This window comes from Pelobates fuscus, chromosome 5 (assembly GCF_036172605.1).
Source record: "Pelobates fuscus isolate aPelFus1 chromosome 5, aPelFus1.pri, whole genome shotgun sequence".
NCBI classification, from domain to species: Eukaryota; Metazoa; Chordata; class Amphibia; order Anura; family Pelobatidae; genus Pelobates; species Pelobates fuscus.
Genome location: NC_086321.1, coordinates 82909021 through 82936422, shown reverse-complemented (window position 1 = coordinate 82936422; position 27402 = coordinate 82909021). Strand labels below are relative to the sequence as shown.

Genomic DNA, 27402 nt, shown 5'->3' with positions numbered 1-27402 from the left:
AGCTTGAGCCTTGGAATCAAGATAAATTCTATCACAATTCCCTCTTTTGATCCAAGGGTCACCCAAATGTCCAAGGTATTTCCAGGCCTGCTAGCCAAAGCCTGTGGGACTTTCATGTATTGCTTCACCACGGTTCCCTTGGACTGAGAGACCACCAGAATCAGCGGAGGAGAGTTCCTTCATTTGTTAGGCGAGGTAACATCATAAAACCCTTCCGAAGTCGGAGCTGGAATGTAAGTTAAGGTACGACCAACAGTAGGTTTGTTTTTACATAGAGAGGTTAGTAGACATTATAAAAATCTAAAGGTTAGAAACATGGACATTTCCAGTGGGGCTATACTGGATATTTGCACTAAGAGCAGACAGTATATCACTGCCTAGTAGATTAGCAGGAGCATCAGTATATTTAGCAATTATTCTAGCCCAAATGGGGTCAGCTTTTAGGGCTACAATCTGTTTTAAATCCATCCAAGTACACTGGTAAGTAGCTTGAATGGTGGATAGAGACTGGACTAAAAAACAGGTGTGAGGAAGGCTGAACTTGATGGACGCAAGTCTCTTTTCAGCTATCTAACTATGTAACTATGTAACTATGTAACTATGACTAGAGCTAAGGGGGCCTTTTCAACATCCGGCAGCTTCTGTATTATTGCCAGTTGTTCACTGGGTGTCCCCACTTTACACGCAGAAGGTCCCGGGTTTTGGCACCAAATTGTTGTGGATCCAAATAATGATCTTTGTTATATTCAGAGGAAGCCCAAATTATTATTACAAGTGCACTTGGAGAAGCGAGAATTAGACACCAGACACCTGTTGGTATTCAAAATAAGCCTCTGCCGTTGTATTCATCAGCTGGGTTTTATACATTAAAAAGTAAGTGCTTACGTGCAAATACTCTTAGAACAGTAATAGGAAGGGAGTACAGATAAGACATAGGGATGGACATCATGTACACATAACAAATAAGTTCCAAGGTGGGGGCTCCCTGCTCCTGGAACTTGACATATATGGTCTTAAGTGTTGTGTTAAGCATTTCCTTTCCTGAGTCCAAGTTAGCCAATTTTAATATAGGATATCATTATATGACACCTATAAGCTTGAGCCTTGGAATCAAGATAAATTCTATCACAATCACCATATTGGCTACTTATCTATACTGTACTTATTGTATCTGTACCTATTCCAATATTCTTTAAAACAAAATACCCATTTACTTTCTAGTACATGTAAATGGGTATTATGATATTTCGCAGTACATTAGGGAAGGCACAAACACGGCCAGCCCGTACTTGGTGTGTCATTTTGCAAACTCTGAAAAGGATGTCAGTTGAAATCGAACTGTTGCATGGTTTTCCTGTTTTTCCAATAAAACTGCTGCATAAGTGATACTGAGTGCTTGGACTACACTTTTTTTTTTTTAAAACTCAGATTGCCAGTGAGTCAGATTCTTGTTTGTTTGAGATTAAAGGAAAATGGATATCTGATGGATTATGTGAGATTACATTAGAATTGGTAAGCATCTGTAGATTTATATGTAAAGAGTGTGTCCTCTTTTTTTTTTCTTTTATAAAAAGTGCAAATTTCAATAGAAATTTACACATTTATAGGCTAATCTTTACATCCCACTGGCTGTCAATCAAGCAACCGATCCTGTTACTTCGTGGTTGTTTAGCTCAGTGGAGCTAATCTCATAAATCAGGCAATTGCTGAGAGCACCTGTCTTGTAAAGACTTCTCCTTAAAGTGACACTATAGGCACCCAGACCACTTTAGCTTTTTGACGTGGTCTGGGTAACGTATCCTTACTGCACTTAGGGCTGCAATGCTAAACATTGCAGTTCCAGGGAAACTACAATGTTTACATTGCAGCACTAAGTCTGCCTTCAGTGACTGTCTCCCAGATCCTGGATCCTGATGAACTTTTGGTCCGGTAACTGACACTGGACATCCCCATTCTCTTCAGATTTTTTCCCCATTTTTCGATTCGATGCTTTCCTACAGGTAGGTCTAATGTGCGCGTGGCATTTACCGCACATGCGCATTAGTGCCCAATTGTTGCAGGACGTTGGAGGAGGCAGAGCTGCGACCCAGCGCTGAGGGACATCCGCGTTTGGATCAGATAAGTAAATAATGGGTTTTTATCCCTTTATTTACTAAAAAAGGGGGGGGGGCAGAGGGAGCTATAGTGTCAGGAATACTTTGTATTTGTTTTCCTGGCACTTAGTATCCCTTTAAGCTGCATTGAGAAATCTGTTTTTAGATATACAAACATTGAAAAAATGCATAATTACATTAATGCACATTTTCAGATTTTCATTGTTGGTATATCTACTTCTCTATTAAACAGTTATTTAAATGTTTTATGTTTCTGGGGGGAGGGAACCTGACCGATATGGCAATAGGATGCAGAGCCTAAGAGCTCCATGGCAAGAACTGCTAATTAGGCCATTTGATGAGTTTTAATGTCTGCATCCCATGATATACACGTACCTGAGGTAAAGCTGTACCTTGTGGGTTGTTGGTGGAGCGTGTTCAGCTGCTGGTCGTTTTTGGCAGATCCGGTGTGGGGCAGACCTGCAACCTACTAATAGGTCATGTGAGGGATGTGGCCGGTCCCTCCATTTGCTGTCTTTGCTTCCGAGACTCCACAGGTCTTCTCCTACTTTCTCCCAGCCCCTGCCTATGGGGCTTATCCCAGCGCACATATCCAGTGATGCGGCAGAAGCCTGCATCCACAGGCAAGCTGCAACCAGGCCCATTACAAAATGTTGCATGTCATGTGCTTGCAGGATCCCAGAGACTCACTGACCCCCATCTTAACAGGCCTAGACAGGCTGTTTAAAGATTTCTGGACTCGTCTCAGAGATTGCATGAGGGCAACAGGAGGCGAACCACTGATTCCCACTTTTCCTCCGTTCTACAAACTGGGCTCTCTCCACAACCAAGAAGAGGCTTCACACAGAGGGCCAAGTGGCTGAACACATCTAAGAGACCACAGTGGTTTCAGCTGCACAGATTTGATGCTTACTTCAGTTCTAATCATTCAGAGTGCCTAGTCCTCCCACACACATGCTGGGCAACTGGCACTTATGTGAAGGAGACATCAGTGCAACAGCCTGCGGGATGCCTCTCACTACTGGCCTTGCCTTCGCCCCACTCATTATTCATCCACAATCATGTAAGGGTCTGCGTTCTATCCCCTCTGGGCATAGGTTGCACCAGTATGCTGTACTGTAATGTATGTCCGACAGGTGTCGGCCAATGGGAGACAAATGGCTGTCTAACATCACTGTCTAACTTTGCACTCTTCCTTCCTTTGTCACTCGTACCACTAACCCACTTGCAGCATATGATGCTTCTAGCATGTGTGGGATTATTTTCTTGTTTTACTCTACACACTGATCTCTAACATGTTACCTGTTCACTGCCAAACCTTTATTTTAACTTGTTTCCAGCATGTCCCCTCATGTACAAAACGTGTTTACTCTACAATCTTTTATTATGACCACTGTTATGACGTGAATAATTCACTTGTTATATACCAAAAAATGTGCAGATTATCTTGACAAGTTTGGTCTCAGTTCTGTGCATACCGTATGTCTTTTTCCTATATCTATACTATGTCATTTTTAACTTATGTAAACATCAATGCACTTTAAAAATAAAGAATGACAAATAAAATGTTTTATTTGTCTATTGTTTTGGAGTAATGTAATGTCCCTTTAATGAAAATAACTCCACGTTATACCTTTCTATTCAGTGTTCAATATGTGATATTTTGGGAGTCAATGTTTTTTTTTCTCTGGTACTATTTTTGGCTTTTATTTACTTCTCATTTTGTATTTATTTTGCTAGTCACATTGATGTAAAATGTTTGGATTGTCCTCCTGGGCAATTTACATTGCAAAACATTTTACAAATATCTAATATACATTTGGGAATGATTATTGTACCTTAAAAACATATTCCACAGTGCTTATCAATAGGTAAAGAGAAAACACACTAGTATGTGATCGTAAACGTAGATAATTTGGAACAAGAGGTAATGAGAGACAGGTTCATATGCATTTTATTTCAAATAGAGTACAACCATGTACATTTTAGGTTAAAATATTCAGGGTTGGAACAAAATATCCAACTATTAAGTTGAATTGTTTTTCCAACTTGGCTATTTTTCCAAAATGTTTCTAGTTGGGTATCAAATCACCTCATTACCCCATAAGTAACATATTTGGAATAGCACTCTTTTATAAGTATATGAAACATCCCACAATGCTAGTAAAACTAAAGGTCTACTTCCCTTATGTGGATTGTGTCCAATGTATAAAGTACTTATAAAAGCTTATAAAACTCAGTTTTATTAAAATCTTATTTTATTTAAGAATTCTTAAGACCCTGGTGTTAAATAAGTTCACGTAGTAAAGAGTTAATTTGGTACTCCCATTTACAGTCATACCTTTTTTTTCCCACACAAATCCATGCATAAAACAACAATAACATATTTAAACTTTACATTTTATATACCACCTATATCATATATATATATATATATGTATAATCCATTTGTACTCCGCTAAAATGGACGACAAATTCAATTGCATTAGTATATATTGTGTAACAAAGGAAACAATTCTTAATCTTCACTAAGTTCCACTTTTCCCACGGCCTCCATCCTATAAATCCATCATGTATCTTTTTTATTAAACTTTTTTACCTTTTTTGTTAAATTCAGTGTAATTTTCCAAGCCATGACAAGCAATAATACATACATTTACTCCAGTGGTTGTTTAGAAATATTAATATAGATAAGTAACATTTATAATAAATGACTCGGAAATAAATTACACTGCTTTTTTTTTCCGATTTATCCTCAAAAAATGCAAAAGTGCAAAGCCTATGAAAATACATAATTAAAAATGCAATAAATTAGAAAAATATAGTTTCATAACCCTGCATGCATAAAAAGATGGTTCTTCTTAATCGTTTTATAGTACATTTATTTTCTGACCAATTTCTAATTGGATACAGCCTTGAATAAATGTTTGCTGAAATTTTTTGGAAAAATATAATCGAAGAAGCATTCATTTTAAGAAGCTTATTTTTTTATTCAGGTAAATAATTGTAGTATATGATTTATGGCACTCCCTTTTAAGACAGGTTCATGTTTCAGGTAAAACTTTGCTCTTTAAGCATAGATTTTTGTCTAGAAATTCTTCCAGAAATAACTAAAATTCTATTTGTTTAACATTGCGATTTAAGGAATAAGCGGATTTGTTTGATGTCCCTTCTCCAACTTCCTTCTACTTTTCAATAAGCTTTGTTTATATTAGTTTAAGAACATTTGGACTTTGATGATTACACAAATGATACTCTGGCTACGTCCACGTAAAGCAATTATTTTGTATCTTTTTAAAAATGTTTTCCTTTTGATGGTCCACTTATAAAACAGAAAAGAGCTTTTCATTCGGAGCTTGTTTTTGTAAGCATTATATCCATTATATTTGTCCAAGAAACCTACTTTAAGAACATATAACACTGAGATCAGAAGAACTTGGAGAATTAGCTTTTTCTCACAGAATTCCCGGCAAGCAATTTTACACTGACACAAACAAAAGAAAACAAACATGAAGACAGTAGCAACAACAAAAAAAAAAACTTTCATTGTGGTTAAGTGTGGTAGTTAGCATTTGTCCAAAGTATTTTCATCCTCTTTGGTACTGAATGTTGAAAGACAAGTAGGTAATAATTATTGCCTAATAGATAACTACCAACATCTAACTCATATTTACATGCTAGTTTTCTCCTGGGGAGCAATGTGCACATTTCAGTAGAAGGACTTTTGTTTTCAATTGAAAGTTAAATACTTTGCTAAACTGGCATATCTGAGGTCCGACTACATTCCAGGGAAGTCCTTCTAAATGCTGCATTCAGAATGTTGAGAATTGCATGAAGGGCACTCTAAGAATGCTGCAATTAATGAATTCAGTTTTTTTTAAATAAATGTTACTGCCCTAGTAGGTAGTGAGCAGCGCACCAAGGCTCTGCCAGCCAGATGACAAATAGGATGCTGCTGTCACCCAGTGAGGCCTTTCCAGATGTTAGTGCAGAGGGTATCATATGCTCTTTAAATTATTTTGACAATTGCTGAGTTGTCTTTCTCTCTCTTGGAGATGACACACTTGATCAGGTTTGTACAGTATTGTCCAAACTTGAGAAGAAGATCTTCCTTGGTAGGTTCCAGTATATCCACCACTAATCCAAAGGAAGGTTGTATGGTGCACTGCTAGTGTATAAATATAGCCAAGACTGCACCAATCAGTCACCTTTTCCCTCCAGGGTTCACACAAGGTGGGTAGGCCAGAACCTCCTGTTTGGGTATAGACAAGAGCTCGAACACATAAGAAAGTTGCCCATGAAGCACCAGACACAGGTCAGTAATTAAATTAGTTTAAGTGCATTGCGATAGCTGGTCTAGCTGCTAATAATGTTGGAAAACTGCAGGCGAATGCAGGTGCTCTGGCCAAACGCATCTGCTCCACTTGGCAGTCAGGCCCCATCCCTACTTTAATTTCCTTTTTAAAGATGCATGCTTCAATGCAGTTTCAGCATATTAAAGGTGGATACAAGGTTATCCCTGCACAAACTGGGCTTTGCTGTTAAAGGGGTAGTCTATACAGCATAACAATTACAGCACACTCTAGTGGTTATAGTGCCAGTAGTCTTGTGACTCACCTCTCAATAAGAGGTGAAGCCAGTTTTCTTCAATTTGACACTCAACTAGGCCCCCTATATATCTATGCCAGTTTCCTCTACAGATATCACTGTTGAGGAAGTTCTCTTTTGCATCAGAGACAATTATTTGACCCATTCTATGGACAAAATTGAAATATAAATTAGGGAAACTATAATAAAGGGAACCTATAAGTATATAAGTATATTAGGTGAGTAAATTAAGCACACACAAAACAAATACAAAAATGAGTTTTAACTTTCACAAGGCTAATTAAAATCTTAGTACTCAAACTTACATAGATATTAGTGTACATACTCCGTTACAGCCTCATTTGTTCTGGAGGACTAAATTGTCAACTGTAATAGTTATAGAGGGTCAGACAAGAAAACATGTGGGCACAAAGAACAACTTCACATAAATGCAATTTATTACTTTCTTACAACAATACTTTCTAATTTGTGTGTAGTGTTAGAGTTTGAATGCAGTTGTGTGTTTCTATGTACTGTTGCCACTTGAATGCAGTGGTGTATTTGAGTGTAGTGTTGGCATTTGAATAAATGGGTGTGCTTGTGTGTAGTGTTGACATTGAAATGCAAGGTTCTATCTGCTCGTAGTATTGACAAATGCAGATTGTTTGTGTGTAGTGGTGCTCCCTTGGTAGGGTAGAGAATCTCAGCCTTTATCTCCAGCCGTAGGTCCTCTCATACTTACAAGCTCAGAGTTTCAATGTTTCCCCAAGTTACCAGGGCAATACGTTTATACCATACAGTGCTGGGGATCTCGAGAAGAGCCTTCACCTAAGAGTACCACTGGACTAGCAGGAAATGTTGTAAACAAATAAAAACAAAATACTGCTACCCTATCTCACCTCCCACAAAACTCTGCTCCAATGCTACCTCACAATATCTCTCACTCTCTCTCTTACACACAAACACGCACAAATTCTGTATCCATTACACACACTGCATATATTCCTTACACATACACATTGCATGTATAACTTACACACACATACACACACACACACACACTCCCTGTGTCCCTTACACAGACACTCCCTCTATCCTTTACCAGACACTGCCTGTATCTCTTACACATACACACACACACACACACACTGCATGCATTTCTTATACAAATACACTGAATCTACCATATACACACACTGCATGTATCCCTTACACACACATACACTGCATCCACTAAACACACATCCTGCATGGAACAGAGCACAAAACAAAATAAATACAGTTTTAAATTTTAGAAAATTAGAAATTTTCCAAAATGTAAAACTGTACGTGCTGGCTGCGCCCCCCCAATTCCTACTTTTCTGTGTAAATCTGGAGAGGAGTCCTGACCTGAACACCCGGTGGACAGTGGTGTATTTAGGATTTGTGCTGCCCTAGGAAGGACGGTGCTCGGGCACCCCCCCCCCCCCCAATTTATATTTTCCCCACCCCTTCCTGTCAAGGCCGCACTAAGACTGACAGATGCTCACTCACTGACAGACGCACACTCACTGATAGATGCATACACTCATTGACAGACACACTCTCATATACACTGACAATGACATACACACACTCACTGATTTTACACACTGATAGACAGACATACACTATTACTCGGACACACACTGACAGACTCACACACTCACTGACAGACGTACGCACTGACTGACCGACACATACACACTGACTTACCGACACACACACATTCACTGACAGACACACACACACACTCAAATTCACTGACACACACATATTTAAACTTAGCAAAGCAGGTGATTTCCTACACGTGTGTTAACCTCCATTTGTTAGATACAGAGCAACAATACATGTTACCCATTACCATGGTAGCCAGTGATGTGTGTTTGTGATTAGAAAACATATTTTTATATAAAACCTATTGTACTTAATAATAAACACATATATGAGATGCTGGTTGTTGGTGCTACATTTTGAAACTGTGTCAATATTATGTTATAGGTTTATTGTTTCACCTACTATTTGAGTACATTCTAATTTCAAAGAACTATCAAAACCCTGGAGTTGGGCGTCTAAATGCTGTGTGGGCTAATGGCTAAACATTCTTACTAAAAATAATGAAAACGAGTTTACTTTTTACCATATTACAGCTCATAGTCTGCACATGAATATTAAATGCTAATTGGAACATGTATGAAAAGAAAAGTGAAAAAGGAATAAACCCCTAGTGGAAAAAGCAACTAAATACAGATTCTAGCATTCAGACCTGGACCTTCCCACAAGTTCTGAAAACCTACAATCTAAATTTGCATTTAAAATATGTGTGCAGCCTAGTAGCTGTAATCTGATAAAAAGTGGATTTAAGGGGGTGGAGCCAAGCAACCAAGCGGCCCAGACGTGCCAGGCAAGAGCTCCCACGCCTGGGAACAAAAAACAGGGCATCTTACCTAGCCATTGAGACCCACTAGCTGCAGACTACGACAATCGTGACCGGGAGGGGCTACCGCACACACCGGTGCCTCTCTCGAATTCTGACTCAGCCAAACGGATACGCCGAGGCTTGCAGCCTACCAGAAGCTGAGCCACGGAGAGACGGCCGCTCTCCGGGCACAACAACGGTGACTGGGACCCCGACAAATCACCCCCCCCAGGACCGGTGGGGGATATCCCGGTCCACCTACCCAGACAGACGACCAAGCTACAAAATACCCTGGAGTATACAGCAGACTGGGCAGCAGACTTCAACGCCAGGTTCGAGGCTGTCTGCAACCGTTTCTGGACACGCCTGGAGCAGAAACATAGACCCACACCACCAACACTGGTCCATGCTGGGCCCAGCATACACAGGCAATCACAGCTTGGCAGAGGGGAGGACTCCACACAGCGCAAGAGCAGAGTGCGGCAAACAGAGACCCAAATAGGCGCACTTCCCCACACAGGCCTACACGGTCTCGGAACCACAAGGGGTGACTCTTACCCAAACCACCTGTGCCAGCGGAAACAACTGTGGAGGCCCAAGTCTGGAGCCCGACGCAATCACAGGCGGAGACACCAGCCACAGACACGACAGCGAGGAGACCGAAGAAACAGGGGGACACCCACTCCGACAAGGATTGGCACCTGCCGCCCTGACCCTACGGGAAAAACCCTAGGACTCTTGAGACTCTTAACCCGTGGGAACAGAGCACTACTGCCCACAAGCCTCCATGGGAAAAGGAGCTCTGCAGACACACCAGTAAAGCAGTGAGAGCGGGGGGACGGCGGAGGAGACAGACGGCAGCGAGATATGGAACGCATGGCGACCCCGACTATCCTGACTACCCCATGAGTGGCAGGCCTGTGCAAGCCGACACAAGGAGTCAGAGGGACAAGCCTGGAGACTCAGGCTTCTGTAACTACCCGGTGCCGCCGACAGAGATTCCACCTGAAGGAAAGGGGTGACTAAACAGCCCACGGGTGGTCTCCACATACACCCTTTAAAAGACGCTACCCAGTTTCACATGGACGCTGACACCATTCAACCTGATATTCCGTAATGTTGCAGAACTTATTTTATTTTATGTTTACATTTATCTTATGCATATACCCACTGACATAGAGGGCTCCCCTACAGCCTGCTCCATATAATGGTGCTTAACTAACCACCTCGTCATTAGATCACAGTGTATTTGTGAAAGTCACTGCTTGTTTGACTGCCTTACACAGCACGAGCAGTCCAGGGTTAATCCTGCTACGAGGCACACAGCACACAATAAATCTCTAGCACCCGGTCTCGCCGCATGGCGAAGACACCCGTTCCCACATTGACCACCGCCATGGGCGTAGGAACCCAAAAAAATCTGGGGGGGATAGCATTTTTACTCGCCGGGTATATTCTTATTCCGTAAACTAGGAGTTGTTTATCCCATTGTACAGCGCTACGGAATTTGCAGTCGCTATATAAATGATTAAATAATAACATTAAAGGGTCACTACAAGGAAGGGGTTTTACTTACCCGGATACAGCGCCGGGATCCTCCTGATTAGAACCACCCCTACCCTTCCCATGAATATTAGAACCACCCCTACCCCTTCCATGCACAAAAGAACCCCACCTACCCCTTCCACGCATATTAACCCCCTACCCCTTCCATGCATATTAGTACCCCCCTAACCACTTCCATGCATATTAGTACCCCCTAACCCCTTCCATGCATATTAGAACCCACCCTACCTCTTCCATTCATATTAGTACTCCCCTAACCCCTTCTATGTATATTAGTACCCCCTAACCCCTTCCATGCATATTAGTACCCCCTAACCCCTTCCATGCATATTAGAGCCCACCCTACCCCTTCCATTCATATTAGTACCCCCTAACCCCTTCTATGTATATTAGTACCCCCTAACCCCTTCCATGCATATTAGTACCCCCTAACCCCTTCCATGCATATTAGAACCCACCCTACCTCTTCCATTCATATTAGTACTCCCCTAACCCCTTCCAATAATTTTTCTACCTCCCCCCTCCTCCCATCCATATTAGTAGCCCCCCTAAACTCTTCCAATTATTTTTCTACCTACCCCTCTCCCCCTATCCTTATTAATAGCCCCCCTAACCCTTTCCAATTATTTTTCTGCCATGTTAACTAACGCCAGTGTGCCACCGTGTTTACATTAAAAGGCCTGCAGGGACAGGCTATAGACACCAGAACCACTACATTAAGCTGCAGTGCTTCTGGGGACTGTAGTGTTTCTTTAATGTGAGGTAAATTAGAGATTAGTGCCACGAATAATATGCTAGATTGCCTACTTACAACCAGATGAGGATGATGATGGGCTCTAGCTGCAGTCTGGCTCCACTGGTCTGGTGTAGAACAGGCTCTCTGGAGGCTGTTTGTAACTGGTCCCAAAAATCAATGTTCTGTGAGAACGGGAAGCAGCTCCATTTTTGGGGGCCCTTTACACAGCTCAAGGTCTGGGTCCCAGGGTCCACCTTCACGTTCCACCAATGAGTTTGTTCACAGGGGGTGGAGTGTGTAGGGGATGTCCTGATATGTGTGTAAGGAATGCATTGTGTGAATCTGTGTTTGTATGTGTAAGGGCTGCAAGGTGTGATTCTGTGTATGTACGGGATGCAGTGTGTGCGTCTGTAAGGGGTGCATTGAGTGTGTGTATGGGGTGCATTGAGTGTGTGTAAGGAATGCATTGTGTGTTTCTGTGTGTGTAAGGATTGCATGATTGTGTGATTGTGTGTGTGTGTGTGCACGGGGTGCATTGAGTGTGTGTGTAAGGATGAATTGTGTGTTTCTGTGTGTGTAAGGGTGGCATGATTGTGTGAGTGTGTGATGGATGTCAATCTCTCTCCCTCGTCACTCTCTTTCTCCCCCTCCCTCCCTCGTCACTCTCTCTCCCCCTCCCTTGTCACTCTTTCTCCCCCTCTCTCCCCCCTCCCTGTTTCTTCCCCCCTCCCTGTTTCTTTCCCCACCCCCTCCCTGTTTCTTTCTCCCCCCCCTCCCTCCCTGTTTCTTTCTCCCCCCCCTCCCTCCCTGTTTCTTTCTCCCCCCTCCCTCCCTGTTTCTTTCTCCCCCCTCCCTCCCTGTTTCTTTCTCCCCCCTCCCTCCCTGTTTCTTTCTCCCCCCTCCCTCCCTGTTTCTTTCTCCCCCCTCCCTCCCTGTTTCTTTCTCCCCCCCTCCCTCCCTGTTTCTTTCTCCCCCCTCCCTCCCTGTTTCTTTCTCCCCCCCTCCCTCCCTGTTTCTTTCTCCCCCCCTCCCTGTTTCTTTCTCCCCCCCTCCCTGTTTCTTTCTCCCCCCCACCCTGTTTTTTTCTCCCCAACCCTCCCTCCCTGTTTCTTTCTCCCCAACCCTCCCTCCCTGTTTCTTTCTCCCCCCTGTTTCTTTCTCCCCCCTGTTTCTTTCTCCCCCCTCCCTGTTTCTTTCTCCCCCCTCCCTGTTTCTTTCTCCCCCCCCTGTTTCTTTCTTCCCCCCCTGTTTCTTTCTCCCCCTCCCTGTTTCTTTATCCCCCCTCCCTGTTTCTTTATCCCCCCTCCCTCACTGTTTCTTTATCCCCCCCTCCCTGTTTCTTTATCCCCCCTCCCTCCCTGTTTCTTTACCCCCCCTCCCTGTTCATTTATCCCCCCCTCCCTCCCTGTTTCTTTACCCCCCCTCCCTGTTTCTTTATCCCCCCTCCCTCCCTGTTTCTTTATCCCCCCTCCCTCCCTGTTTCTTTATCCCCCCTCCCTCCCTGTTTCTTTATCCCCCCCTCCCTCCGTTTCTTTATCCCCCCCTCCCTCCTTGTTTCTTTATCCCCCTCCCCTCCCTGTTTCTTTATCCCCCCCTCCCTCCCTCCCTCCCTGTTTCTTTACCCCCCCTCCCTCCCTCCCTGTTTCTTTATCGCCCCCTCCCTCCCTGTTTCTTTCTTCCCCCCTCCCCTACCTGTGTTGTAGCGTGGCCGAGCTGTGTACTGTCCGCGGGTACAGGGAGCTTTTGTTTCCTGTATCCGGCGGACTAACAGGAAGTGCACACTCAGTGTTCACTTCCTGTTAGTCCGGCCGGGTACAGGAGACAGATTCTCCCTGTACCGGCGGACTATACCGCGCTCGGCCACGCTACATTGAGGGAGTGACAGGAGGGAGCGCTGAGCGCTTCCCTCCTGTCAGCCCCTCTCCTCTGGCTGCGCCCGGGCAGAGCTGCAGCCGCCTGAGGCTCTCTGCAGAGCGCTCGGGCGGCTGCAGCAAAAGGGGGGCCGGCGGAACTGGGGGGGATTTCCCCATTACCTGTCTCCCCCGCATGATTTGCTGGGGGGGATACGTCCCCCCCATCCCCCCCGGTTCCTACGCCCATGACCACCGCTGGCCGACTCATCCCTATTCCCTCAGACATACCGAGTATGCACGTCCAATATGCGCCCACGGAGATATGAATGAAACCCCCCGTAAGTGTATTAAACTTACTTAACTAAACCTGATCACACAAATATGATATTCTTCCTGTCACTAACCTCCCTACCCCCGATACATGCACAGTGATTTAAGCCAGTATATGATATGCAAATTAAACCTCCATAATCGAAACTGAATGCATACATGTCCAGATCATCTCTTTAATTAACCCTTTACTTCTGTGACAAGGTGGGAGTTTAAGCCTGTTAATAATCTACACACAAGGATCACATATGTAAACTTGCACGCACGCATTCCCTCCTCACCTTGTCGCCCAGCTTCTCATATCTGTGACATATTAGGGGACTTAAACCTGTTTAGAATATGTCTTCAGCTTGTATATGTTATGCAAATTAAGTCTCCTTATCCGAAACTGAATACATACATGACATGTTAGGGAACTTAAGCCTGTGAATAATATGTTTTTATATGCACATGTATGTTTAGAATCAACCTGTTATCAGTTTAAGTTGTTTGATTTTGTTACTAGCTAGAGACAGCTGAAACTGTTCATGTATAACTGCATAATGTAGAACCTGCCTAACATGTACTTCAACATTTGGCCTGTGCGGTCTTATAGCTACATGGCATGATGTGCTGCAAGCCTTCATGTCATAATACGTAAAACTGTGCATTATGTTCTCAAAGATGTATAGGCTCCGCGCCAGACCTATGTTATAGCAACCGAGCTACTTACCGACGCTAGCCTATTATACTTCATGTTGACAGAATCTCAATCTATAAAATGCCTTAACAGCATGATATAAGCTTGTTCATATATATATATATATATAAAAAAGTGCACTGTACTACCATACCCTAATGCTCTCCATGTTATGTACTTTTTGTTTTGAAATATGCATGTGGATTGCCTTTGGGGTACCACGTGCCTGTATGTTACCCTCATATGCACTGCAAAAAATAAAGAATTAAAAAAAAAAAAAAAAAAGTGGATTTAACTGAAGTCCCACTCTAAGGACCAGAAGATCAGGGAACTAATTTTACAAATATGAGTAACAAATAGGTTAAAAGCAGGGCCGGACTGGGGATACAAAGCAGCCCTGGAAAAAAAAATCTATGCCAGCCCCATAAGTCATTGCGCCATATATTGTTGCAATATATATATATATATATATATATATATATATATATATATATATATTGCATTTTCTAATATAATATATTGGTCCTTTCAGAGTAAAACATTTAATTATACAGTAAGCATACTCACATGCAGACAATCTCACTGACACACACAAGCTCATTGATACACAGCCTCATAGACAAACAATTTCACTAATATACATAAGCTCATTGACATAAAAACACAAGCTCACTCACTAGCAGGCACACACACACACACACACATACACATGCAAGCAAGCTCACTAGCAAGCGCACACACAGCTTAATGTAGTGGTTCTGGTGTCTATAGCCTGTCCCTGCAGGCTTTTGAATGTAAACACTGACTTTGCAGAGAAAAGGCAGTGTTTACATTGCTTCCTAGTGACACCTCTAGTGACAGACACTCAGACACACACACACACACAGCGTAACACAGACAGACACACACACAGCGTAACACAGACACACACATAGCGTAACACAGACAGACAGACACACAGCATGACACAGACAGACACACAGCATGACACAGACAGACACACAGCATGACACAGACAGACACACACACAGCATGACACAGACAGACACACAGCATGACACAGACAGACACACACACAGCATGACACAGACAGACACACACACACTGCATGACACAGACAGACACACAGCATGACACAGACAGACACACACACACTGCATGACACAGACAGATACACAGCATGACACAGACACACACACACCGCATGACACAGACAGACACACACACCGCATGACACAGACACACACACAGCATGACACAGACAGACACACACACACCATGACAGACACACACACACCATGACAGACACACACACACACACACACACACACACCATGACAGACACACACCATGATACAGACACAGCATGACACAGACAGACACACAGCATGATACAGACACACACACACCGCATGACACAGACACACAAACAGCATGACACAGACAGACACACACACACCATGACAGACATACACACACACACCATGATACAGACACAGCATGACACAGACAGACACACAGCATGATACAGACACACACACACAGCATGACACAGACAGATACACAGCATGACACAGACATAAACACAGCATGATACAGACACACACAGCATGACACAGACACACACACACAGCATGACGCAGACACACACACACACACACAGCATGACGCAGACACACACAGCATGACACAGACACACACACACAGCATGACGCAGACACACACACACAGCATGACGCAGACACACACAGCATGACACAGACAGACACACACACACACACACAGCATGATACAGACACACACACACACAGCATGACACAGACACACACTTCCACTGACATACATATTTTTTAGTACCTGTGGGCAGGGGCGTACCTAGAGCATTTGGCACCCGGGGCGGACCCTGAGTGTGGCAACCCCCCCCATAATAAAAATGTAAGAAAACACCCACATATTTTTTCAATGTTTTCAATAATATTTATTGCACAAATTTGTAAACTGCTTGTAAAATTTGTAAAATGCGCCAGTTTTGTAGAAGGGGGAAGACCAGTGCTTTTGTAGAAAGGGGCTGGTGAGAACCTTCTAGAAAACTCCTGCCCTGCCCCTTTCTACAAAGCCCCTTGTCTCGCCCTTCATATAAAAACCCTGCACCCCGATCACATAAATTTCAGACACTCCCTACACATAAAAACCCTGCACCCCGATCGCATAAATTTCATTCACTCCCTACACATAAAAATCCTGCACACCCCCTTAATAAAAAACCCTGCACACAGGGCCGGCCTTAGGCATTTAGATGCCCTGTGCGAAAAATCTTCACAGCGCCCCCCCCCCCCCCATCATCCATGTATGCTGTTATGTTTGTGTTGTCTGTGTATGTAATAGTACGTGTGATGACTGTTTGTGATATGTATGCTATGTGTGATATTTGTAATGGGTATATTAACAGTGTGTGATATGCGTGTATTGGTTGTATGTGACACACACACACAGAGTCAGACGGCCATACACACACAGGAAGACATCCACACACACACAAGCAGACAGTCATACACACACACAGGCAGACAGTCATACACACACACACACAGACACACAAAGGCAGACAGTCATACACACAGACACACACAGGCAGACAGTCAGTCATACACACAGACAGTAATACACACAGACACACACAGAGGCAGACAGTAATACACACAGACACACACACAGTCATACACACAGAGGCAGACAGTCATACACACACACACACGCAGACAGTCATACACACAGACACACACAGGCAGACAGTCGCGGCTGTACACCCCCTTAATAAAAAACAAAAACGTGCACAACCCCTCTTAATAACAAAAAACCTGCACACCCCCTTATAAAAACCCTGCACACCCCCTTAACAAAAAAACTAAAATCTGCAGTGCACATCCTCCCTTAATAAATAGAATACTACAACCCCCTTAATCAAAAAAACCCTGCACCCCATTATGTAAACCTCCCCCTTTAATTCTTTAATCCACAGCCCCCTTTAATTAATCCACACACCCCTTAATTAATACACCCCCCTTAATAAATCCTCACCCCCCTTAATTAATACACCCCCCTTAATTAATGCTCACTCCCCCTTAATTAATACACCCCCTTAATTAATCAACACACCCCTTAATTAATACACCCCCCTTAATTAATCCACACACCCCTTAATTATTACACCCCCTTAATTAATCCTCACTCCCCCTTAATACACCCCCCTTAATTAATCCACACCCCCCTTAATTAATCCACACCCCCTTAATTAATACATCCCCCTTAATTAATCCACTCACCCCTTAATTAATCCACTCACCCCTTAATTAATCCTCACTCCCCCTTAATACACCCCCTTTAATTAATAGACCCCCCTTAATTAACCCACACCCCCATTAATACACCCCCCTTAATTAATACATCCCCCTTAATTAATCCACTCACCCCTTAATACACCACACTTAATTAATACTCACTCCCCCCTTAATTAATACACCCCCCTTAATTAATCCACACCCCCCTTAATTAATACACCCCCTTAATACAACCCCCTTAATTAATCCACACACCTTAATTAATACTCACTCCCGCCTTAATTAATCAATACACCCCCCTTAATTAATACACCCCCCTTAATTAATACACCCCCCTTAATTAATACACCCCTTTAATTAATACACCCCCCTTAATTAATACTCACTCCCCCCTTAATTAATACACCCCCTTAATTAATACACCCCCCTTAATTAATACTCACTCCCCCTTAATTAATACACCCACTTAATGAATACACCCCCCTTAATTAACACACCCTTAATTAATACACCCCCTTAATTAATACTCACTCCCCCCTTAATTAATCCACACCCCCCTTAATTAATACACCCCCCTTAATTAATACTCACTCCCTCCTTAATTAATACACCCCCTTAATTAATCCACCCCCCCTTAATTAATACACCCCCCTTAATTAACACACCCCCCTTAATTAATACACCCCCTTAATTAATACACCCCCTTAATTAATACACCCCCTTAATTAATACTCACTCCCCCCTTAATTAATACACCCCCTTAATTAATACACCCCCCTTAATTAATACTCACTCCCCCTTAATTAATACACCCACTTAATGAATACACCCCCATAATTAACACACCCTTAATTAATACACCCCCTTAATTAATACTCACTCCCCCCTTAATTAATCCACACCCCCCTTAATTAATACACCCCCCTTAATTAATACTCACTCCCCCCTTAATTAATACACCCCTTAATTAATCCACACCCCCCTTAATTAATACACCCCCCTTAATTAACACACCCCCCTTAATTAATACTCACTCCCCCCTTAATTAATACACCCCCCTTAATTAATACTCACCCCCCCCTTAATTAATACACCCCCCTTAATTAATACTCACTCCCCCTTAATTAATACACCCCCTTAATTAATACACCCCCCTTAATTAATACTCACTCCCCCCTTAATTAATACACCCCCTTAATTAATCAATACACCCCCCTTAATTAATACACCCACTTAATTAATACACCCCCCTTAATTAATACACCCCCTTAATTAATACTCACTCCCCCCTTAATTAATACACCCTCCTTAATTAATACACCCCCCTTAATTAATACTCACTCCCCCCCTTAATTAATACACCCCCTTAATTAATACTCACTCCCCCCTTAATTAATACACCCCCTTAATTAATACACCCCCTTAATTAATACTCCTCCCTTAATTAATACACCCCCTTAATTAATACACCCCCCTTAATTAATACACCCCCCTTAATTAATACACCCCTTAATTAATACTCACTCCCCCCTTAATTAATACACCCCCCTTAATTAATACACCCCCCCCCTTAATTAAACCTCCCTCCCCTTTAATTCTTTAATTAATCCATTATCCACCCCCCCCCCCTTTAATTAATTTAGCTCCATCACATAAAATGACTACTTACATTTTATTGAAGTAGTACGCCACTGCCTGTGGGTGGGCAGACTGGTAGCTGTGCTGGCGGCTGCAGGAAGAACTTGAAAGGCGGCCGCATGGGAAGCTTTTCATGAGGCCGGGAGCAGGCTCTTCTGGGGGAGCAGGCTGTTCTGTCTCTGCTCCCCCTCCCTCGCGCGCTAGAAAGACCGGGGCCGGAATATGACGTCATATTCCGGCTCCGGTCTCATTAAGCTGCGCGCGAGGGAGGGGGAGCAGAGACAGAACAGCCTGCTCCCCCAGAAGAGCCTGCTCCCGGCCTCATGAAAAGCTTCCCATGCGGCCGCCTTTCAAGTTCTCCCTGCGGCCACAGGTCACCCCGGCCCCAGATGCCGACGGCCCACCGGGAAATTTCCCGGTATCCCGGTGGGCCAGTCCGGCCCTGGTTAAAAGGAAACCTCAGTGAAAAGACCCTCCTACTACAACCCATGTGCTGGACTGAAGATATAATATCTCTGCCCAAATCCTAAGGAGAGGGAAATACTATATAGAGATGGATATGGTGAGACATTGCAAGAGGAGAGCAAAATCGTATTTTACACTAGCTGCAAATACCTACTGCAGCCTTGGAGTTTGTTTGACCGTTATCTCTGGCAGCCTGGGACACATATGTGCCTGAATTATACTTAATATATATATATATCTATATCAGTGGTGTATCTTGGTTTTGTGCTGCCCTAGGCGAGACTAAACTCAGGCACCCCCCCTAATATAAATTTGACCCACCCCTTCCTGTCAAGGCCAAACCCCTCTGTTTAAGAGCCACCCCTTCCTGTGTAAACCCCACCCCTTCCTGTGTAAACCCCACCCCTTCCTCTTTAGGCTCCACCCTCTCCTGTTAGAGCTTCACATCTTCCTTTCTGTATTTAAAAGTGAATAACGAAGGCCAATATTTTGTGTTTTCTGTACCATTTCAAATGTTGCATCTATTTTAAGAGAATCTTTACATATAATAGCAGTAACAGCACCAAGGCTTCAACAGCTGTTACTGGACATGCATACACAATTTGTGTCATTCATACAAGACAATGCCACTGTACATATCAACACATCCAGTCCATTACACTACTTTAGCCATAGCACAGACTTTCACACACCATTTACTTACATCAATCCATCCTGAAACTGACACGATGAGGTTTTTAATAACTTAGATAACTTTAATTAAATATATAAATATATTAAACTGAAATGCAACTTGAATACAACAAATAAAACTGTAAACATTTCTGACTTAAATAAGTGCAAACTGTTGAATATTAGATCTAAATCATACTTGTAAACTAAACTAAAGTGGCTTTCGCCGAACTCTCTGTGTGGCAAAGCTGTTGATGAGCTCTTCATAGTCCAAAGAGATTGTGAGTTCAGACTCTATTGCCAACACTGCCAGTGAGTTCAATCTTTCCTCTCCCAGTCTGGATCGTAAGTAGTTCTTAACTCGCTTCAAAGTTGAGAAAGAACGCTCAGCTGAGCAATTAGTTGCTGCAGTACACAAAAACATTCTGAGAGCAATGTCCACATTTAAATAAATACTTTGCAATCCTCTCTCCCTTATCATTCGGGACATCGCCAGAACAGAGGTATCTTCTGCAGAAGAACTTATTAGGTATGAACGAAAGTGGAGGCACTCATCAAAAAAACACTCCTGTTCCAAGTCTTTGCTGTAAGAAGAACAAAGGTTGTTTGCATACTGTAATATTGCTGATGGCTCAGTTTTTGATAAATCAGTAATAAATTTAAACTTTCCAAAGAAAGAGTCATATGCTGTTTTTCTTCTTATAAGTTCAGCAACCAAGTTATCACAAATAACATAAAAGGTGTTAATGCGAAAATGTTCTTGGGCTTCCTCTGCCTGTGTCTTGCTGGAAGTTGCTGAACCTTTCCTTGCTTGTGCACCTTTCCTCTTAGTCTCATAATCCTTCACAACTGATTTTTCCATTGCAGCAGCTTCGAAAGTCGGAAATATATCTCTGGTTTCTCGAACAAACTGGATCAGTGACTCATACAGCTCCCCTACAATTCCAACATCAATGCCAATGCTTTGGAGTTTTTTGCTAACTGCACCAAATCTATCCAGGATAGTACCCCACAAACCACTCATAAGTGCAGTCTCCAGACGTCGTATTTTATTCAGAAGACCTTCAGCTTCCTTGCATGTTCCTGGTGCCTCTGCGGTATTTTCCTTAATTCTTGTTAAGGCTTCGATTACTTGAGTCCAATTTCGATTCAAGCTTCTACAGGCATCTTCCCTGGCTGACCACCGTGTGTCAGATAATCTCTTGACCGCTAGAGTGTTTGGCACAGATGATAGATGTTCTTGTAAAATCTCCCATCTGTGAGTGGAAGCAGTAAAAAAAATGTAAAGGTATTGAAGGAGACCAAAGAATGAACAGGCTTCCGGACAACTTTCAGCAGCATGCTTCCCTACTAGATTTAAAGAATGTGCAGAGCATGGAATATACACAGCAAGTGGGTTTCTTTCCAGAATTCTGGCTTGCAATCCTCTATAATGGCCAGACATATTGCTTGCATTGTCATATGATTGACCACGACAGTTGGCAATATCAAGATCATATGACTTCAGAGTGGTGAGGACCACTTCAGCCAGTTGTTCCGATTTATGACCAGGATTTGGAATAAAACGAATAAAGCGCTCAACCGGTAAGCCATCTTCCTTGACATACCTTAAGATGAAGGCCAGCTGATCCGTGTGGGAGCTATCAGGTGTTGAATCAACACTGATAGAGTAATATTTAGCAGCCTTTGCCTCCTTAACTATCTGCTTTGTAACAGAATCTGCCATAAGCTGAATAAACTGCTCACAGGTAGCGAATGAGAGGTAAGATGTGACTCCTTTTCCTGCATTGCCGTAACGGGCAATGTGTTCTGCTATAAATGGGTCAAATTCTGACAGAAATTCGAACATCATCATGTAGTTTCCGCTGTGTGTGGAACCAAAACGGTCATCTTTCCCTCTGAAAGCAAGTCCTCGAGTGCCAAGTGCCTTAACTGCAGCAACAACTCTTTTTAAAACATTTCTCCAATACTGAATTTCATCAAAACGCTGCTTGGTAAGACTTTCATCAATTCTCCCCAGTGTACATGCTCTTGATTTTAAAGATAGCACGCAGGATTTGTGTTCAGCTGAACGCTCGTGCTCATTTAATCGAGCCGTGCCATTTTTCCAGTCATTGAAGCCACTTTCTGCCAACTGGGATTTGCCACCAAATAAACGACATGGAGCACAAAACACTACTCCTTTGCTTTTGGAGTAAACCAAATAGCTCCTTTTTTGTTTCTCTCCATTAAAGTTTTCTTTTTCAAAAAGGTGTTTGGTTAGCAATCTAGAATGGTCAGCATAAAGCCTTCTCGACTGTGTAAAATCCAGATTCTCATTTTGAATTATTCCATGTTTAGCCACATGGTCTCTGGTGCAATCATTTAAAACCCATTCAGCAGGGTCAGAGCTCACTCCTATTTGTACAACAGGATCATCAAATTCTACTGAACTCAAAGGACCTGATTCAGAAGTCTTAGTTTCTCTGGCAATACTAGAACTACTGGTAGCTAGTGAAGTATCATAACTGCATGTAGCAACTACATCAGTTTCACAGATGTCAGCAGTTAAATCTTCAACTACCTCCTCACCCTGCTCAGTATTAGAAGAAGCCACAGGTTTTGAGAAAAATAATTCAATTTTTCCTGTCTGTTCAAGCTCCCTGGCTTGTTTTTCACGCCTAATTTTTGCATTTTTTCGGTAACCTGCTCCACTTAGCCTTTTTCGCCCGTCACTCATGGCTGCTAAGGATAGTACCAATGCTGTGAAAATCAACCGACATAGCATCAGTAAAAATCAAGCGACATAGAATTAGTAAAAAAATCGACGACATAACGTCAATGAAAATCAACCAGCATAGCATCAGTAAAAATCAACCGGCAAAGCATCAGTAAAAATCGACCGACATAACGTCAATGAAAATCAACCGGCATAGCATCAGTAAAAATCAACCGGCATAGCATCAGTAAAAATCAACCGCCATAGCGTCAATGAAAATCAACCGCCATAGCGTCAATGAAAATCAACCGCCATAGCGTCAATGAAAATCAACCGCCATAGCGTCAATAAAAATCAACAGGCATAGCGCCAGTGAAAATCAACCGGCATAGCATCAGTAAAAATCAACCGGCATAGCATCAGTAAAAATCAAGCGCCATAGCGTCAATGAAAATCAACCGCCATAGCGTCAATGAAAATCAACCGCCATAGCGTCAATGAAAATCAACCGCCATAGCGTCAATAAAAATCAACAGACATAGCGTCAGTGAAAATCAACAGGCATAGCATCAGTAAAAAACAGGCATAGCATCAGTAAAAATCAACCGCCATAGCGTCAATGAAAATCAACCGCCATAGCATCAATGAAAATCAACAGGCATAGCGTCAGTGAAAATCAACAGGCATAGCATCAGTAAAAAACAGGCATAGCGTCAATAAAAATCAACCGCCATAGCGTCAATGAAAATCAACCGCAATAGCGTCAGTGAAAATAAACCTAATAGCGTCAGTGAAAATCAACCGCCATAGCATCAATGAAAATCAACAGGCATAGCATCAGTAAAAAACAGGCATAGCGTCAATAAAAATCAACCGCAATAGCGTCAGTGAAAATAAACCTAATAGCGTCAGTGAAAATCAACAGACGTAGCACGTGCTGCCCGGCTATAATGGAAGGAGGCTCTGAAGGAGCATGCTGCTTCTTGTGGGAGGTCGGCTTGCTGTCTGCTCTCCGTGGCAACAGTCAGACATTAATCAGGAAGCAGGGACAGAGCAGAGAGAGCGGCAAGTGCGAGGGGCAGGGCCGTCTTTAATATTGATTGGACCCTGGGCAAGAATTTACTTGGGCCCCCTGGATCCCGGCTTCCCACACAAAAATGTGCAGTGTCTGAGTATATATCAGCCAACCACTACTTTCCCATAGGAAAGCATTGGGAGGCTATTGCGCATGTGTGGCAAAACACTGTGCTGCACCAATCAGCATCTCCTCATAGAGATGCATTAAATCAATGCATTTCTATGAGGAGTGTTCAGCGTGAATGCCAGTGCTACACGTTGTGCAACACTGGACTAGGAAGCACCTCTAGTTGCCGTCTGATGAGTGGCCACTAGAGTTATTCCTGGGCAGTAATGTAAATACTGCCTTTTTTCTGAAAAGCAAGTGTTTACATTAAAAAGCCTGCAGAGACATGATATAGACACCAGAACTACTACGTTTAGCTGTTGTGGTTCTGGTGACTATAGTGTCCCTTGAATATAGAGAAGAAAAAGAATCATCACAAATAAATAAAATGTCTGTATCATCTAAAAGTTATTTAACAAAAAAAACCAAAAAAACTATGCACATTCCTAGTTTGATTTTTAGCGTCTGCAAACATTTTTTATTTTGGAGATTACTTGCATATGCATAACAAATATATAAAAAGTAATCTGTAAATACAAAGTATTTATGTCAGAAGTTGTGCTTTTTTAATTTTTAGAATAATGATACAGGCAGCCATTTTATTTAATGTATTTGTGCTAATTTCTGTGCTGTTGGAGAAGGGGGGGGGAGGGGGAGTGAAGGGCAGTATTACACAATCTTTACATGTATAAAAAAGATATATAAAGATTGTGTAATACTGCCCTTCACTCCCACCCCCCCCTTCTCCAACAGCACAGACATTAGCACAAATACATTAAATAAAATGGTTATATACAGTATTTTACAGATTTTTTTTTTTTAAACAATGTGCAGCTAGAGATCAGTATTAACCCCTACCTAATCCTTCCCCTCTAACCACCCAGCCCCCTTACCCCATAAAACAACTGAGTAATTTATTTTTAGTGAATGATTGTAATTTAAGTACAGTTCTGTAGACAGGTAGACAGCAGGCTCCGATCAGTGCATTGGGGCCTGGGCTCAGTGTGCAGCTCGAGGACATAAGGCTCACCCTAGCGTTGCCGGCCCGTGACTCCACCTCCGTGTGACGTCACGACGGCAACGCGCTTCCGTAAAAGGCAGGGGAGGTCGGGAGGAAGTCTGGAGGAGGAGGAGGAGGAACAGGAACAGGAACTCCTTCACTATGCGGCGCCGGTGTATAGAGATGTGACAGAACACCGGCGGTGCCGCATAGTGAAGCAACGGACAGAAAAAAAAATTTAATATATAGTTGTGATATTATGGTGTAACTATCACTAAGCAAACAAGGCATTTTGCCGCCCCATTGGCAAGTGCCGCCCTAGGCAAATGCCTTGTTTGCCTCGTTATAGATACACCCCTGATCTATATCTATATATATATATATATAGATATATATATATATATATATATATATATATATATATATATCTTTGTATACATACATACAGAAATAAATAGTACAAAGATATATATCTTTGTATGTCTGTTTATATAACTGTGTTAGTGCATGCTTTAACCCCTTAAGGACCAAACTTCTGGAATAAAATGGAATCATGACATGTCAGGCACGTCATGTGTCCTTAAGGGGTTAAAGGGACACTATGGGCACCCAGACCACTGCAGCTCATTGAAGTGGTCTGGGTGCAGTGTCCCTTTCCCCTTAACCCTGCAATTGTAATTATTGCAGTATTTGATAAACTGCAATAATTACACTGCAGGATTAACTCCCCCTCTAGTGTCTGTCTACGTTTGGTTGCCTAACAGACGCTGGACGTCCTCACGCTATGCATGAGGACATCCAGCATCACCCAAAAGCCTATAGGAAAGCATTGGGGCATTGCCATCACCATGCATGCAGTTATGTCCCCACCGCCAGATGACGGGGGAGGAAGAGCGAAGGCAGAGCCTAAACCAGCACTGCTGGACATCGGTGCTGAAATCAGGTAAGTGACGGGGGGGGGGGGGGGGAGGAGAGGGGCACGAGGGAGGGGTGCACAATAGGGAGTTATAGTGCAAAGGGAAAACTTTGTTTTCCTAGCACAAACATTTCCCTTTAATGACATGGAATAATATCTTGCATTCCAGCTGTGGTTGAACTAAATACAACAAAAATATTTTTTTTATTTATTTATTTTTCAAATCATTTAACTTAAGATACATAATGATGATGTGTGTATTAGGGGAAAATAATGCCATATTGACCTTCTCGACCTTTGATCTTCTGTTCCCCTCAAAGGCATTATTTTCCTGTAGTGCAAACCAAACACTTATGTATCATCTATTCAGTGTAAAACATATACTACGTAGCCACAATACACCAAACACAGGAATACATTTGTGCAATGAAAACAAATCAAATCTTTAAAATGTAAAAAAGACGTATACCCTTGGAGCAATCTATTGATATTTAGAAAATGACTGGCAAATTCTTGGAAACTTATCCACACATATGACATTTGACATAGATGCTAAAGTATCAAATCTGTTTACTTGTTCGATCCGCTTAGTTTAATCAAAGCCGTAGTTATTCATCGTTACTTTCCACAGCCTAATGACTCATATGTGATATTTTTTTATTGAAAAAAACTAAATGTTTAATGAGAAATGCAAATACAACAAATACCATCTGATCTGATTTGCAATTACTAAAACTTAAAAGAAAGAAAATAACTATATAGGAAATGAAAGTTTAAAATGTAGCCAGTAGGCGTTTAAGTGTATATATGTTTCCCAACCACACTGATGTCACAATAGCAAAGTTCAGTGGTTCACAATAATATCCTACTAGAATGAATCATCCTGTAAATGGCAATTACAACTGTCCTCTTCATTTGTAAACAGGTCTAGTTTTACGCTGCAGTCATTTCAGTGCAAGTTTATTTTTGCTGTCATAATAAATGATGAGGCTGTATGATTGCATTTTTTCGCAAGTGAAATGATAACAGTTTTCTTGGTACACAGATTAGTAGAAATGAATAGTCAGATAAGACATATCTAGTCTGGTAAAAAAATAAATAAAATATTTCACACCTACAATATTATCTTAACTGTATTCAAAGACCCAAAATACAGGTTAAGTATTACCGGGGGGATAAAAGTTTATTTT

At 42.3% G+C, this 27402-nt stretch overlaps 1 protein-coding gene across 1 annotated transcript; it reads right to left on the bottom strand.

The window, feature by feature from the left end:
* Positions 1 to 20626: 20626 nt before the first annotated feature.
* Positions 20627 to 23134, bottom strand: LOC134612011 (zinc finger MYM-type protein 1-like). The gene has a single exon (XM_063456395.1). The coding sequence runs from the start codon at positions 23132 to 23134 to the stop codon at positions 20627 to 20629; it is 2508 nt and encodes an 835-aa protein (XP_063312465.1).
* Between the last annotated feature and the right edge of the window lie 4268 nt (positions 23135 to 27402).

Excerpts from the sequence above, each read along its gene's own strand:
- LOC134612011 (XM_063456395.1), bottom strand. The coding sequence starts at position 23,134 with ATGAGTGACGGGCGAAAAAGGCTAAGTGGAGCAGGTTACCGAAAAAAT.